We start from the raw sequence: 16,674 nt of genomic DNA, 5'->3' as shown, positions 1-16,674 counted from the left end.
TGCAAGGCACTGCGCCACTGCAAGCCCCGCCAAGCACTTAGCGGCTCACACGTCCCTGCCTTGATTACTGGCGGCACTGACCTTTCTGCCTTCCTTGCCTTTCCGCGCGATGAACATACAGTGGGTAAACACGGGGAGCGGCGCCGCCCTGCGCCGCCCCGACGCCCCGCCCCGCGGCAACACCCCGCATCACATCGCCCGGCAGGCCGGTTCCGAACGGCTCCCCCTGTCTCGCTCGCGCTCCTGCGGAACGCCGCGGGAGTGCGAGCGAGAGACACGAGACGACGGAGCACTTTTCAGAATGAGACTACAGGCCTCGGTAAAGGTAGAGCACGCCGGCATGCAAATCAATTTAATGCCTCCATCGCATTCATTTCTACACCTTGGGAAAAACCTTGACGCCCAGGTGGCCGCAAACGCCGCCCTGCCGATGGGGAGCGGGACGATTTTACAATCGATTTTGGGATCGAAGAACAGACGCTGCTGTGCGAGCTGCTGTGCGTCCGGCGCGGTGTCCCCAACGGATCTAGAGCATGAATGGGCTGGAGGCGGCCGGAGGGTCGGGCAGTGCCAAGGCAGTGCCCGCCCCGCGGTGGCGGCGGGTGCGCGTCTCGGAGTGACTTATCGCCGCGCGCGTCCAAGCAGGCCGAGCAGGCCGTGATGGCGAAGGCGCGGCGCTGTGCGCGGCACGCCGCGGCGCGAGCTCGAAATCCGCTATGCGACTCCGCGTTTTTCGTCGCTCTGTCTCTCTCACACTGCTGCGGCGGCCGCAGGGCTGCGAGAGAGACAGAGCGACCCTGTTCGGAAGCACCGCGCTGCCGCTTGCTGTCACCCCGCACCGCGCCGCGCCGGGATGTCGCTCGATGTAGTTGGCGAGTTATCGCGATGATTACCACCAACACGACTTGCCTCCCCCTGAGTGAAAACACGCCTCGCAGCCGGCCGGCCGACGGCCGACGCAGCAGGCACATTCCGAAAGTGGCTCTGTCTCTCTCGTACTCGTGGGGCGTCCATAACAGTGCGGTAGAGACACAGCGACGACTCTGGGCATCAGTTCGCAGCGTTCGCAGCCAAGGCGGCCCGGTGACCGCGCCACGCCGCCACGCCGCGGGGGCGCCACGCCGCGGTGCCCCACAGGGGGCTCGCCAAACTAAAGCCACTTGCCGCGGGGCGCGCTCGTGCTCCTGTTAAACAAGACGTTTAACAACTTTCTTCCCGCTCGCGATATTTTTCCGCAGCCTTTTCAGACCGAGACCGCTGCTTACTGGACTTCCTAGGAAATGCCTGCCTGCCTGCCTGCCCGGCCGGCCGGGTCGCTTGCTGGTTGCACCGCCGCGGTGTGAACGACGTATTCGCGGCCCTGCTCTTTGTTTGCGTTGTGGGCTGCCTATGGCTGCCTACCCCATCAACCGGTTTAAGAAGCCCCCCTCCCCGCCTCTGGCCGGCCGCCCCGTGGACAAGTGAAGTGGAGTGGGCTGTACGAACGGCCACGGATCTCACGTTTTATATTGAAGTCGGGCGGAGGGCGGAGAGATGGTCAGCTTGCTCCCCCCCCCCCTTCCCCTCCTGCCCTGGCCGCCCTGGCCGCCCCTGCGTGTATAAGTAAAGGCTATATCTCGCGCGGCTCCTGATGAGCTTGGGGCCGTCCCAGCCGCGCCGGCCCTGGCGCTACCTCTCAGCTGTACTCCGGATTCAGAAATGGTCCGGCCTCCTTGGAGAAAAATAACGCCTGTTGTGGGAGGATGGGTTTGTTGACCTATTGCGGGCGAAGTGCTTGCTTAGGTGTCCGTTTAACCACCGAAAGGTGTGGTGGGTTTAGCACCTCATTCCCTAAGGCAGTTTCGACTAGCGACTCTGGGGCCCGAAACGCGTCTAGAGTTTTGTCCGCCTCCACCGGTCTTCTGGCCCTCTGTGCGTCGGTGCGTCGGCGCGCACGGCCGCAGCCACACTGTGAGGCTGGCCGAGACTGTGAGGGACGGGGCGTGTCAAATGCACGTCTGGCCGGCAGTGCTGGCGGTGCCGCGGTGCCGGCGGGCTGTCCGGAGGTTCATAGGTCTCACGGCGCGCGTTAAATCACCTCCCCGCAGGCTGCCTCTCGCCCTCTGTCTCTCTCGCACCCATGGGGCGTGCCATGGGGCGTGAGGGTGCGAGAGAGACAGGGCGACGAAGCCACCGTCCGGCCCTGCGTGCGAAACGCTGCTGCCGTGGCGGTGCGCGGCTGCGCGGCTCGGTCTGAACTAGACCGAGGCCCCCGATTGGGCTGGGCCCCGGCCCTGGGTCCCTCGGCTACCCTCGGCCCTCTGCTCCACACATCGTTTTCATTACAGTGAACGTGTTACTCAAACATGTTTCGGAGCGCGGTGCGGCTAAAGAACATAATTTCTCTGGTAGTACGTGAGGGCCCGGCTGGGGCCAGGCCGGGGCCAGGCCGACCGACCTGCTGCAGAGGCGTTTCCATTTTCAATGCGGTGAGGTGAGGCAACGACGAACACCGCTCTCTTTTGTTTTCTGTCTTTTTCACGGCCGGGTCAAAACCAGCTCCGTTTTCCGCACCGTCGGCTGGCTGCCGCCGCTCTGTCTCTCTCGCACTCATGGGGCGTCCCGTATGCGTGCGAGAGAGACAGAGCGAGTGGCTGGCGCGCGGTTTTCTTCCACCGCGATATCGCCGACAGGGCCGACAGGGGAAATCGCTTTTGGCCCTTTTGTCGCTCCGGCGAGGATGCGCGTCGCGGCACTGCGAGTCACAGCACTGCGAGTCGCGCAGGGCGGTCGTTTCCAATTACTGGTGTACTGGAGCGCGGGAAATAATTTCATCTTATTTCCTGGTCCTTAAACCTGTCAGGCGGCGTCGTAATCTGCCCACACTCGCCGCTCGCCCCGCCCCGCCTCTCCACGCAGCGCGCGTTTTGCGCACGGCGGCCCCCCACCGCGTCGCGTCGCCGGCTTCAACAGGTGCGGATCCAGGTTGGATCCAGGCGAGGGGGGCATTCGGAAGGACCAATCCGTGGGTGGGGCTAGGCCTTGGGTTAGGCCGTCTGCACGCAGTTTTTGCGGGGTGGGACGGTGTCTCAGCTTCCCCATGTCCTGCAGTAGTAACGAGGCTTGCAGCAGCTTGCAGCAGCTTGCAAGACGGACTACGACGCGCGCGCTAGCGTTCTTCAAAGTCGCGGGTCGGGCTTGGCGCAAGCTTGGCGCAAGCTTGGCGCGCGGCCCGCGATCGGCTTGCTGTGCCTGGCTGTGCCTGGCTGTGCCTACCGGGGGTGGAGGGCGATGTGGATCGACAAGCTATCACTGCGGCCGTCCGTCTGGCCGCGGAGCTAATTGACAATTTGATAATGTTTGTGTTGGCATCTCTGTCGGCCTGCAAAGCGCTGCAAAGCTGCGCGGTCTGGCCTGGCCGGCCGGCCTGCCCGCCATCACTCTGTATCTCCCTATCCTTCAATCCCTATCGCGCTGCCCCGGCGCTGCCAGCCCGGCCGGGCCGGTTCGCGGCGCGGGCTGGTGGCGAACGGTGCCCCTCGCTCCGTCTCTCTCGCACTCGCGGGGCGGCCCGTCAGGGTGCGAGAGAGACAGAGCGGCGAGTTCGGAACGGCGGTGCAGCCTGATTGGCTAAAGCTGCAAAGCGGCGCTGCGTGGCAATGTAGCCCCGCGTAGCGCTGCGTTCCATAGTCCGGCCTGTCCGGCCGCGTCTCGCCATTTTGCGCTCGTTTGGCGGAAAGCAGAGATCTTAGATTCAGGAGCGCGACGACGCGGCCTACGACACGGCGGACACGGCCGCGGCGAGGCAGAGCGACCCGATCACTCTTGCTTTCCTACGAGTCGTCATTTACCTTGCAGGCGAGGAGAAGCAAGGCCCCGGGGAAAGAGCGAGGCATGTTAAATAAGCAAAAACACCAACGTTTTCTTTATCATCCAACATTTATTTTCCGGTGTGTTGAACATTCATCAAAATCCTGAGTGAGGCATCTCGTGGTATGAACAAATCCCTGTTCAGTCGTTGTGCGCCTTGCAGGACAGTCGAGCTGGTCACCACCACGCTGCCGGGGTTCACTGGCTGCCGCTGGCTGCCGGCTGCCGCTGCTCGGCGGGGCGGGGACCGCGGGGACACACTGTGGGTAATTAACCAACTTGATGTGCATCAGTCCGGTACCAGGACTGCAGGACGAGGCGGGAATCTCTTCGCTGAAATCGGCCTGTTTCCCCTCGAACCTCGCGGCGCGGCGCGGCCCGGTCGGGTCCAGCAGCGCTTTCGTCGCTGTGTCCCTCTCGCACCCGTGAGGCGTCCCGCAGCGGTGCGAGAGAGACAGAGTGACGAGAGTGCTGGCCTCTTGGAGAAGAATGAGGAGAAGAGGGCCGGATGAACAGTTCCTGAGCAGGGAAGTACCAATTAAATCATGTTTTACGGCGTGTCAGAACAACCCCAGGATGCCAAAACCACCCCAAATCGACGGAAAAGATGTTTTAACATCGCCTATCCGAAGGAAACGGGAGCAATTAGTCCACAAGTAGTGCAGTTGAGCAAATTTGGGACGCGCATCCATAATGAGCTGGTTGGTGTCGGAGGGCTGTGCCAGGCTGTGCGAGCGAAGACGGGCATTCCTTGAGGGGGCGCTCTGGGAGGAACGGGGCTTCGAGCGCGTCCAACAGCCAAGGAATGCAGCTAATTCGCACTGAGCCGATCCAGGGCGATGCAGTAGACGACCATTTGGGCCGCTCGGGGCGGCAGTCGTTGTTTTCGCCAAGTGTTAAATTTGCCGAAATTTCCATTGACTTGAGGTGTGGCAAGGGTGCGGCCGGTGCAAGCGTCATGCCTTTGAAAAAATATTTTAATTTTAATTATTCGATTCCTTTATTTTGTCACGATCCACGCCGTTCACCTAAAATAGGAGATTTTGTCCGGTTCGCTGCCGGTGACACAACGCGGCCGCCGCTGCCAGCTCGCCGAGCCTGGAGGCCAGCAGCGCCGCTTTCGTCGCTCCGTCTCTCTCGCACCCTGACGGGACGCCCCGTGAGTGCGAGAGAGACAGAGAGCAAAGTGCTCGGAATCGGCCCGGCGGCCGCCTGAAACGTCCCGATATCCATCTCGAGGCGATAGGCCTGCCCTGCCGATCCGATTCGACTCGACCCAATCCCCGCCGTTGTTGATTTACGGTGATCACGGCGCGAGCGCGCGAGCCTGGGATACTATAGCACGCTGAGTGGCGCGGCGTGGCGCGGCGTTACGTTTTCCCCGAACGGGTTGGACTTCGCGCTGATTGGCCTGCTCCAGCCCCGAAGAAGTGTGCGAACGCAACGCCGGGGGAAAAGCGCGCCAAAACTAGACCGCGTCCGTCGCGCTCATGTAACGTGAATAAAACACGTTCGCGAACGCTCTGTGGTTCGCGGAATGCACACACCGGGATTGTGCAAAGTGCAACGAGGCTTTAGAGGGTTGAATATTGCTCCACTCTCGAGGGTGTGACTAAAATTCGCACACTTTCGGTGCCGCCAGTGTGATATCGTGTTACGTGATAAAAGTGGACAACGACCCCCGAATGCAGCATCAGCGTGCACTTGGAGGTAGTAGTCGTCCACAGGCCCGCTCTGGAGGCTCAGGAGATAGACGCGCGTCCCGTTTAGCCATCAACAAGAGAGACGCTCTGCAGTGCTGCGCTGCTGCAGCTCATCAACACCGGCTCTTCTTCTTGCTTCTTGCTCGTAAACGGAGGCGGCCAGCAGCGCTGCTCCGCGGGGACGCTTTTTTCGACCCTTTCTTCCTGCGCCGTGATTAATACGTTGAAAAATAACGCCGTCTCCTCCGATCCGTTCGTATCGCTGAATGGAGTCCGAACGGAGACGAGACCACCCGACGAGCCGCTAATTGGCAAACGGCGGACGACGGCCCTGAATTTCGCACTGAACAGTGTCTCCGCGAAGAATGGTGGAGTAGTGAAGTGGAGCTAAATCCTTGCGCACAGTTAGTGCATGCACCAAGAAAACTGTGCGCGTCGAGGACAAGAAGGCCCTTGGACTGCACCCTCCGCGGCGGGCCCCCCGAAAAAGCGCCCACCACTCATTCGATTCATCACTTCCACTCGCGTGCGTCACGGACACGTCACGGACACGTCACGGCGTGTGTCCCGACCCGGATAGAGGTATCGATAGTGGTATCGATCGGGACATCGACAAGCGGCGGCATGAGCCAGGCATAGGCAGGCATGAGCCGGCCGGGACAAGGCAGTGGCTCCCATGGCGGCGTGTGGCGGCGCGGGGCGGGGTGTTGTTTGAGACCGCCGCGCCGCGCGGGACCGCGAACGCGCGAGCATGGAGAGGCGTGGTGGCGAATTTCAACCGCCACGCACCGCCACGCCGCGCCTCGCATGCATGCCACTCGATGCTATCAGCCATTGCCTCGTTACTGATACCGCCACCCGCTACCCGGCACCTTCGCAGTGCCCTAGGTGCCCTAGGTACCCGCTAACCGGCCGGCCGGCCGGCCAGGGAGCGGTCATCGATCATGGAGCCGTCGCCGAGGCGAGGGAGGTCCCGGACGAGGTCCCGGAGGCCCTCGAGCAGGCCACCCTCTCGGCGCTCTGTCTCCCTCGCACTCGAGGCGCGTCCCGCACGAGTGCGAGAGAGACACACGCCCGTTCGTTCGGCCTGCCGAGGGCAGGCCCTCGATGTCGTCGTGGGGAATGCCGCCGCCCGCTGCGTGTGGCAGTGTAGTGCGCACTGCACCGCGTATAATGCATTGCGCTTCTTTTTTTCTCGGATCGCCATTCGCGCTTCGATAAAGCGACCTGACGAAGGGCACGACGAAATCCATAACGCTTTTTGCATGCCCTTCTTGCGTTGTCCTTTTTGCATCCTTTTTTGCGCTCGCTGCCAGCCGAACAGACCAACACCGCTCCAGCCTGCTCACAGTCACAGCACTGCACCGCCACGTCCATGTCCGCCGATGAGGACCAGACTCTCTCTCTCTCTCTCTCTCTCTCTCTCTCTCTCTCTCTCTCTCTCTCTCTCTCTCTCTCTCTCTCTCTCTCTCTCTCTCTCTCTCTCTCTCTCTCTCTCTCTCTCTCCTCTCTCTCTCTATCGATGTACGGAATCGGAACCCGTACAAAAAAAAGTGGCTTGAGGAAGGCTATAGGATGGCTCAGAAATAGCCATCCTCCCGCCAACCTCAGACAGTCTCTAGCCATCGAGGATGTCTATAGAAAAGTAAACTTAGTGCCCAGAAAAGACTCTCTGTAGCCATCGCCGATTAGACATTCTGTAGACATTTTGGAGACAGCCAGGAGACATCCTTAAGACGTCCAGGAGGCATGTATGAGGCATGTATAAAATTTTTGCCCCCCACCCCCTTATACATGCCTCCTGGACGTCTTAAGGATGTCTCCTGGCTGTCTCCAAAATGTCTACAGAATGTCTAATCGGCGATGGCTACAGAGAGTCTTTTCTGGGCACTAAGTTTACTTTTCTATAGACATCCTCGATGGCTAGAGACTGTCTGAGGTTGGCGGGAGGATGGCTATTTCTGAGCCATCCTATAGCCTTCCTCAAGCCACTTTTTTTTGTACGGGAATCGCTCTGCAGCACATTAGGGTGTTTGCATTCGTCCATGACTCCGGCCGCAAACCTAGAAAATCCTCGAAAATCCTAGAAAAGCCTTTCTCTCCGTGTGGCGGGCGACGCGGCGGGTCGGCGGCTGCTTTCCTCCGGCATGTCCTGTGCACCAGATACGCATCTATCAATAGGTTGATTAATGAAAGACGAGGCGCGGGCGCCAACTCAGTGACGAGTGGGCGTGCCCCCCCCCCCCCCCCCCAACTCCTCCACGCGGAGAAGGCCGCTTGTCTCCGCGTGGCTCGCCTGGAAATTTACAAAGAGGACGCGCCGCATGGCATCGCGGTGACTGTTCGGTGACAAAAGGAGAGATGAATAAAAGGAACAAAAAGGGAACAACAACAACAACAATGTCAACCACGGACGGCGCGCATTCGGCAGTTCATTAAAATATCTGGGAGTCCAGCTCGAGGCCCTCGTGATCCACGGGGAGGGGAGGCGGAGGGGGAAGCCCCACGAGGGGACACCCTTGAATTATTTTCAGGTCCTCTCGCTCATTAAGCCTTTGGTAAATTCAACAGATTTCCACAACGTAACATCGCTGCTCGAATTTTGGCGGGGTCACATTGGATAATGACTGCCACTGCCGCACTGAACCTATTTTCCTCGCGTTTGTTCGCTATCTTCCTTTCGGATTCCGTAAATCCTGCGTCGGTGATTGTTAAAGCTCTCAACTGGATTTCATACCCAATTTCATTCCCCTTAATGAATTTGGTGCGAGGAAGCCGACGCGGCGGCATTAACACTAACCGCTGGTCGTATTTCGAGTCGTATTTACGTCTCTTCCAAGAGAATGACTGTCCACTGTCCTCGGGGACTCGAGTCCAGGGCCACGGCCGCCACGGCCGCCGCGCGTCCCCTGACTCATCAAGGGCCTGCACTACATCTTCTCCTCCGGGACGCCGGCCAGGAATGCCTTAATTGGGAGATTTCGGTCATGAGCATTTCTGCCCCTCCCCGCCGAGCCCCCTCGGCACTTGGTTCGGTGACGTCGTCGTCGTCGGACGCGGCAGGCTGCTTCCGAACAGTGCTTTTGTCGCTCTGTCTCTCTCGCGCCGATAGGGCGTCTCGCAGGGCTGCGAGAGAGACAGAGCGACGAGAGCCCTGTGGCCTGTGGCCTCGCCTGCGGCCGGGCCCAGTGCGTTGAATGGAATGGAAGTCCAGCGGGCACGCGGAGATACCCCGGCCGCCAGGGACCGCAGGGCCTCCGCGCGGGGTATCGCCGCCAGGTGGCGCCACCGACAGGCACGGACGAGTGGCGGGACGGCGGCACGGATGGGTGGCGCGGCGCGCTGCGATGCTTGCGCTGCTGGGTCGATAGCACGACTGTGCCCGTCCCGTTCCAGTCCAACCTCATTAGTTTCTGCAAGTGCTCCCGCGCCAAAATGTGACATTGTTGACGTGGAACGCGGCGACCTCTGCACTCCGGCTGCTTTCGGCGCGGAGACTCGAGTCGTTCCGATCGGCGCGTTGCTGCGCGTTGCCGCTGGCGTCGTGTGAGGTGAGGCGGGCCGTTGCAAGTCGTTGTTTACTTCGGGCGCGGGGTGCGTTGTGCGTGCAGCGCCGCGCCACGGCGGGGCGCGAGTGCAACCTGCTCCCGTGGTGCGACCTGGCGGTCCCGGACATGCCCGTGAAGGTGCCGCCCTGTCTCTGAAGCGAGTGAGGCAGCACCGCGGCGGGTCGCAAAGCATGCGACGGTTCCACCTTAACCTCAAACCCGCCAGCGACCCGCCCACCCTACACCTGCACGCCAAGCGCCCTGCTGCCAAAACGGGTCTTTGCTTTGTTTGTTGCGACAGGTGAAGGCGGTCCGGGCCGCGCCATGAGGGCCGCGTCTCCCTGAAGCGAGGACACCGCAAACCGAGGATGCCTTTCGGACTAGGATGGACCAACGACGACTGGCTGGAGGAGCTGACCGGCAACATCACTTTCCACATCCCAGGTGAATACCAACGGCAAACACCAGGAGACCCAAACAACACGAAACGCTCACAGTGACGTCATTTTGATGTCAATATGACAAATTTAAGTCAAAATTTCGACAGAAAAAAAGCATTATTTTGACGTCATTTTGACGGAAGGAAGCAAACGAATTTATGCAGCCAAGTCGAAGTCGACCTCCCCTCTGCGCTGCGCCGCGTCGTTTCCTGTTGAGATTACTCTTGTTCGGAAACGAGTCAATAGGCGCCACTGCACTGCAGTGCCCGGCCGACTTTCTGCCTCTGACATTAGGCGCTTCCGGGAGAGGGACGCTCCGCACTGCTCCGCGCCCCACATCGGCAGCAGGGTGGAAAAGTGGGCGAACCGTTACGAAAGGTTGCTGTGCAGTGAACCTTACCGGGTGAAACGACGGGATGTTAGGCTGGTTTCGAACAGTCGCTCTGCCCCTCTCGCCCCACAGGCGCCACTTGATTAAGCGACACAGAGCGACGAAAGGACCTGCACGCCCGCTCGGACTCTGGACAACTCACCTGCACCTCGGTCTGCACCGCGTGCTCGAGCGTCGCGTCTGCCGCCCCTTGCGGCTCCGAGCCCTTTGGGCCCTACACTGCGCCCTACACTGGGACCGCCGGCCCGCCGCGGCCACCGGAGTGGGACTGACCTTAGGAGGAAGGGAAGGGGTTGCAGATGGAGTGGCGCGGCGTGGCGTCGTAGGGGCTAGCCCTATTTTATCACCAACCTTTCTCGTCCAGTGAAATCCACCCACTTGGCTACCCCCACCCCTCCGCACCCTCCCTTACCTTTCCTTGACTAAGCTCATGGCATGGTGCCACGCCGGGCCGGGCCGGGCCACGCCGCGCCACTGTCCATGCCGGCTTGCCGCACACTGTGCCGCACTGCCCCCAGCGCACTGCAGTCTGCCGCAAGCCCGCGCCAGCGACGCGCCAGCGCGCCAGCCTCTCGCGCAGCCGCCGCGGCGCAGCGACACGTGGGCGACACGCCTCAGACGCGCGTGGCGCCGGCCGGGACGCGACGTGACAAGTGTGTGACACGTGTGTGACACGTGTGTGACAAGCGTGTGACAAGCGTGTGACACGTGTGTGACACGTGTGTGACACGTGTGTGACACGTGTGTGACACGTGTGTGACACGTCCAAGACACGTGTGTGACAAGTGTGTGATACTTCACGTGTGCACAACGCGTGTCACTACCGACGCCTTCCGCGCGCCACGTACTAGGGACAGCCGGGGCGCGATGCGTTACGTTTGTAGTGTGAAGTCCCGCTGACCCGGGGCGCGTCACGCGGGACGTGACGCGCGTGACGATGGCGGTCACGGCGGTGCCCTGCTGGTACTCGCCACTGCCTGCCGCGTCGTGCCCCGCGGAGGTCCCGGACAACGGCACCGCGCTCGGACCAGGTACAGTGTAGAGTCACGCTGTGAAGTGGATTCCTCGCCGTGCCGCGGGGCGGCCACACCATGCCCCGCCATGCCCGGCCATGCCGCAGTGCGGAGTGGGCCAAGAAGCCGGATTAGGCCACACTCTCGAAACGGCCTGGATGACTGCTGGTCTTGAATTGGGACTCGAATCAAAATGGAATAGCGTCATGTCAATGGATCCCTTCGTTTGGCCAGCAAACCCATCGTGTCGCATTCGAAACACATTCGATGAATGGAGAGCAGCTCAAAACGTTCTCAAGCTGTTTGGCCCATTCACTGCTCGTCAGCGCACTGACACTGGCGCATTCAATTAAAAACGCGGCCGCGCGTTCCGAGCCCTACAGTGCCCAGCACCACAGAACAGACTGCCACCTGGCTCGATAAGAAACTCCCCTTATCGCTCCGGTGTAATCAAATTGTTAGATTTAAAGTGATGTACAACTCGAGGCGCGTTGCTTTGCGTGCGTCGTGTCGGGGGCGGGGCCGGGCCGGGCGGGGCCGGGCGGGGCCGGGCGGGGCGGGGCGGGGCGGGGCGGGGCGGCAGTCCTATCGCGGGGACGCCATCGGTACGCTGTACGCTCAAAGAGGAATCGACCCACGAATTTGTCGACGCCGAGAAAATGTTTCTAAAGGGACCGTGGGCCATGTTTGAAAAAAAAAAGTTGTAACGTGCGGGTTACCCCGTCACCTCGTTAGCTCGAGTTGGTTTGGTTACCCATGGTTTCGAATCCCCCTGAGGAGCTTAGAATGTTTCAGCCTCGGCAAAACCATCGAGCTTACTGCGGGCACGTTACAAATGGAGGCAAGTTGATCGGAAATGAGTCCGTGACGCCCCTCGAAGTAGGCAAATCGTCTAGCTCCCCTCCCCTTCTGTCGGTCAGCGATTTGTCAAACGAGCCCCCCTTTTTTTTTGCTTGTCAACTCGCAGAGAGTTACGCCCCTGCGAGCACTGTACCGCCTAGTGTAACACGGTCGCCGTGGCTCCGGGAAAACGTCGCGTTACAATAAAGAAGGAACGGTTCAAAAAGGCGGTGCTAAAGTCGCCGTGAAGTGGAGAGAAATCGTCGACCGAGATAGTCGGGTCGTCGTTCTGCAGACGATCATGGCAGTGCCCGCTACGCGCGCACGCCACTTTTTATCGATTTGCGAAAACGACGCACATTTTACTGCGTGCGACTGTACTACACTCGGCGGCGGGACGTCTGGCCGCGAAGCCGCGAAGCGCCGTCGGGAAGCCGAGCCGGGGGCGCCGGGGACAGAGTGCGGGTTGGGACCAAGCCTCTGCGTGTAAGTGTGTGTGCGCCCTGTCAAAATGCGCAAATTCGTGTTTGGCTATAACACCATTCGTGCATGATATCGCACCGATTTGTGCACTTAAAACAATAGCTGCGGTTGTGCACTTAGAATCTACCGAATACCACAATGGCGTGCGGGCTGACGAGGTGTCTGATTAAATTCGTTTTAATTTGTCGGTTTAATTGATACAGGTTACGAAACGGAGCCTAATGAGTCCGTGGAAAAACAGTTCTCGTGCATGTCGCGGCAGCGTAAGGCCTTTAACCGTTATAACGATCTTGCGGGGTAATGCTCGGGGTCATGCTCCCGTGTCCCGGGGGACGGGGCACGCCTGCCTGCAACACCCGGGGCACCCCGGCCGGCAGACAGATTCCAGACGGTTCCCTCTCTCTCGCACTCGTGGAGCACCCCGCTGGGGCCCGCAGGTGTGCGAGAGAGACAGAGCGGCGACAGCAGGGTTCGGAATCGGCCTGCAGGTAAACCGTAGCGCCTCAAGGGGTGAGCATCACCATGAGTCATCCGGCCGTAGCTGGCCTGGTGGGGGATGGTGGGGGTGGGGGGGATGGTCTGGGGATGGCAGCGGCGAGTCACGCCAGGCCGGCCGGACTCCACTGCCCGCCCGCACGCGAACCGGCTCCAACCGGCAGCGAGGCTTTATTCTGCCTATCGCCAAAATGTAATGTTAGGCTGTCGCCGGCGAGGGGGTTGCCCTGCCGGGCCTGCCGGGGGTGGAGTGTTGCTCGGTGGACTGCATCGCTATCGCACCAAGTAGCATTCGTCTTGCGTCCTCACGCTGCAGTCAGGCAGATAGCGAATCTAGGCGAACGGGCCTAGCGGGGCCGAACGGGGCGGTGCACACGGCCAGCGGGTCCTCGGCCAACCACCCCACCGTAAAAAGTACTATGCGAAGCATCGCTTGGTAATCTTCTCTCCCTTTCTCTCTGACCATTCTCTGTTCCTCCAGGCGGGGGCACCTGGTGCGACCAATGGCGGGACCCGCAGAACGTCCTGTACCACGTGGCCAACACGTGCTTCGCCCTGGCCTACGTGGCGCCCACCAACAGCAACGGCGAGCTCTTCATGCAGGCCGCGCTCATAGTCGGTAAGGACAACAACAAATAAAAATCCACAACAAAACAGAAACAACAACAAAACCAAACAGACTTGTTGTCACGGTGGTCTTGAGCTCCTCCTTTTGCCCTTAATAAAACGCCTGGCGGCGAGACATATTTGTCATACAGTCTGTACAAGGAGGCAAAAGGTGCGACCTGACACAACTCCCTCCTTTTCCCATATCTGTATACGCGCCTGACGAAAACAACAACAACAAACAAACTGAGAGTGCAAACGCCTTGGCAGGATTTATCTTGTTCTCCGCCTGGTCCTGGGAGTCCATCTGCGCCCCCGACGCCTTCTCGTGGAACTTCGGCTTCGCGCTGCTGAATATGCTGCAACTTTTTCACGCCGTCTACCGCCTCCGGCCCGTCAAGTTTGACCCGGAGTTGGAGGAGGTGTACCGGAACCTGTTCCAGCCCTTCAAGGTGAGGCGGTGCTCTGTAAAATGCTTGCTTGTCACTTTCACATCATTTTCAAGTGATGGTGATTTAAGTGGTTTTCAAGTGACCATGAGTGAAAATGTCATCTATGTCACAGAGTGACAACAATTTTTTTTTTTTTTTTTTACGAAACACAAAATGTCCCCAGGTGACGAGGATCCAGTTCAAGAAGCTGGTGAGCGCCGAGTTCGCCCAGATCATGTCCCTGCACGCCGGGGAGGCGTACGCCATGCAGAGCCTGACCAGGACGGACCGCCTCGGTCTGCTGCTGTCGGGGAAGGTAAATCGGTTCCATTTTATCACTAAAATTAAGCAGCTTAGCCTAGTACCGGTCTCAATTTTTGCCGTTCACTGAAGATTTCATTACCATATCGTTTTAGTAATACCATGAACACGTTTCCTGAGTGCATTGTGAGAGTGTGTAACCTCATCTGCCTTTTATTTTCAAACAAATGTCAAAAATAAAAGTTTGCTAACTGTTTTTTTCCCTCCCTGACAGGTGAACGTTATGTCGGACCATCAGTTCCTGCACCCCATCTTGCCCTGCGAGTTCCTCGACTCGCCCGAGTTCGAGTCGAGCCGAGCGAACGTGGACGACAAATTCAAAGTGAGTCCCCTTTCAAAAGACGCATTGGTCGTCTTGGGCTGAATGGACTCATTGGTGGCGTTGTTGACAGGTGTCCATCATCGCGGCCACGTCGTGCAGGTACCTGTTTTGGCAGCGGACGGCCCTGGAGTACCTCTTCGTCAAGGAGACGTACCTGGCCACCGTGGTCAGCACCATCGTGGCCAGGGACATCACCACCAAGCTGTACTCCATGAACAGCAAGGTTGACACTGTTAAATTTCCATCGTCGTCCAGCTTTTTTCTTCGCCGAAGTTAACGTTGAACATTTTGTTCGGGTTTAGATCGTGACGGGCAAGGGTTCCCATCTGGACATCCGCTTGCCCGCCGTGACGTCATCGCTGGGCGCGAAGGCCACCCCCCGCATCCTGAGGCAGCACCGGCGGGCCAAGCAGAACCCCTCCACCTCGCCGCCCAGCCACAGCACCGCCACGGGTATTAACCTCTGACGAGCGGCGGCGCCGATACACTTTTAACAATAAATCGGAAAGTCCCGGAAAGTGCGTTCGGAATGCTGTTGTTTCTGCCGGTGCTCGCCGCCCGCGGACGAGAGGGTAGGCAACACTGCGAGACTCCCGAGCGTCGCGGCGGCCTACCCGCGCGTCCGCGGGCGCTCGCCGCCACCCCACTGCGAACACCGCGCAGGCCGTTCCCGAACACTCTGCCTCTCTCGCACTCACGGCGCGTGCCGTAGGGCCGCAGGAGTGCGAGAGAGACGGAGCGGCCCGCTGACGTCACCGGTCCTTTCCAGATCCGCTGGGCAGCCGCGAGCGCCTCGTGCAGTCGCCGGCCAAGGAGAAGAAGGACAAGGAGGGCAAGGAGAACGGCAGGCCGGAGAAGCAGATGGGCAACGGGCGCGCGCAGCGGCCCCCCGAGATGGAGCCCCTCACCGAGCTGCCGTCCATGGACGACCTGACGACCAGCGGCGTGGAGAGCTGGCTGGAGAGCAGCTCCAAGTACCACAGCTGCGAGATCGTGGACGAGTGAAACGGACCAGGCCAGCCCGGGCCAGCCCGGGGGACGGAAACGGCAATAAAATGAACTGCGCAAAAGTTTCGTAACCAAATGGAAAGAAAAGAAAGACCTCGAGTCACATTTGCAAAAAGAAACGCACATAGGCGTGCGGTTGGTTACCTGTAAACTAGGAAAATCAAACAAATTTTAGTAGATTAGACCAAACCTTTTTGTTAGGATTACCTGTGTTATTTTGAAGTGATTTTATATGTGTATATCGCATGTGACGCAAGATATTTGGCATCCGAGAGGTTGCTTCACGGAGTAGTGTTTTGCCGGTCGGCTGACGTGGCGCGTTTATTCGGTAAGCGTGACAATCATCTTGACCGTTGGAAGTTGTCAAGAAACTAATTCTCAAAGAGAAACCAAAGATGTTAATTTTATATACGTGTATTGTACGTACTGCTTGTTTAGGCAATCATATTGTGGCCTTGTTGGATTGTTAGTTGGAGTAGACATTATGTACCTTGTTGTTTGTGATAATTTTTTTCATAATTAAATTGTTAGATACAACAAACGTGAGTCGTTAATTTTTAATTCCTGCACCCCGACTCTTGGGAAAGCAATCAAGAAACGAAACACGGCAACGCGACAGAGAATTGACGCCCCTCCTCAATTAAAATAATTGCTCCGCCGAATCACAACTGGCGCTGGATCCCCAGACACGGCCCGGGACACTTACCCACTCAGAGGCAGCCAGAGGCCTCTGAAGGAGCGTCACTAAGTGCCACTTTCCGAACGCGGTCGGGGCTTTGGGGAAGGGCGCGGCGGGGCGAGGCACGGTCGCTCGCAGCGCCCCCCGCGGGACGCACCGGAACCATGACGGGGCGCTGGGGGGCGGGGCGGCAGGCCAGTATTGATGTTTTGGGGTCGCTTGCCGGCAAGCCGAGCCGAGTCGGGGCGCGCCGAGCGGAGCCGAGCCGGGCGCGCTGTGGTGGCGAAGGAAGGGCCCGCTTTGCCCGCTTCGCCAGTGGTTCGCGGGACGTCGCCCTCGCCGCGCTGCTCGCACGGACGCCACGGCCGCGACGCCGCCCTCGCGACGCCTCCGCGACACCCCACATGTTGAGCGTCCGATACCCGAGCCACGGCCGCGCGATGCGCGCGATGCGGTAGCGCGCCGCGGCGGCCGAGTGCGTGCGTCTGGGTGTGTGAGTGTGTGTGCGTGCCTCCCCGCCGCGGCCAGGGGCGCCAGGGGCGTTG

At 59.7% G+C, this 16,674-nt stretch overlaps 1 protein-coding gene across 3 annotated transcripts in view; it reads left to right on the top strand.

Annotated features, from left to right (window-relative positions):
• The window catches only part of LOC117643520 (popeye domain-containing protein 3-like), a 112,364-nt gene extending 96,373 nt beyond the window's left edge, over positions 1-15,991 (top strand). The window contains exons 1-9 of one of the 3 annotated variants that reach the window (XM_034382447.1): positions 8,873-9,103; positions 9,402-9,544; positions 13,244-13,381; positions 13,639-13,820; positions 13,984-14,115; positions 14,335-14,442; positions 14,513-14,665; positions 14,745-14,895; positions 15,212-15,991. In XM_034382447.1, coding sequence (XP_034238338.1) covers positions 9,469-9,544; positions 13,244-13,381; positions 13,639-13,820; positions 13,984-14,115; positions 14,335-14,442; positions 14,513-14,665; positions 14,745-14,895; positions 15,212-15,447 — 1,176 coding nt within the window. In that variant the 5' untranslated portion in view covers positions 8,873-9,103; positions 9,402-9,468 and the 3' untranslated portion in view covers positions 15,448-15,991. Of the gene's footprint in view, positions 1-8,872; positions 9,104-9,401; positions 9,545-13,243; positions 13,382-13,638; positions 13,821-13,983; positions 14,116-14,334; positions 14,443-14,512; positions 14,666-14,744; positions 14,961-15,211 lie in introns of those variants that run through there. The other 2 variants (XR_004587623.1, XM_034382448.1) reach the window with 2 other exon arrangements.
• Positions 15,992-16,674: the final 683 nt, after the last annotated feature.

The sequence above is a fragment of the Thrips palmi genome, unplaced genomic scaffold (genome assembly GCF_012932325.1).
Source record: "Thrips palmi isolate BJ-2018 unplaced genomic scaffold, TpBJ-2018v1 HiC_scaffold_17, whole genome shotgun sequence".
Lineage (NCBI taxonomy): Eukaryota > Metazoa > Arthropoda > Insecta > Thysanoptera > Thripidae > Thrips > Thrips palmi.
Note: the sequence above shows the minus strand (reverse complement) of the source record. Positions and strands in the feature narration are given on the sequence as shown.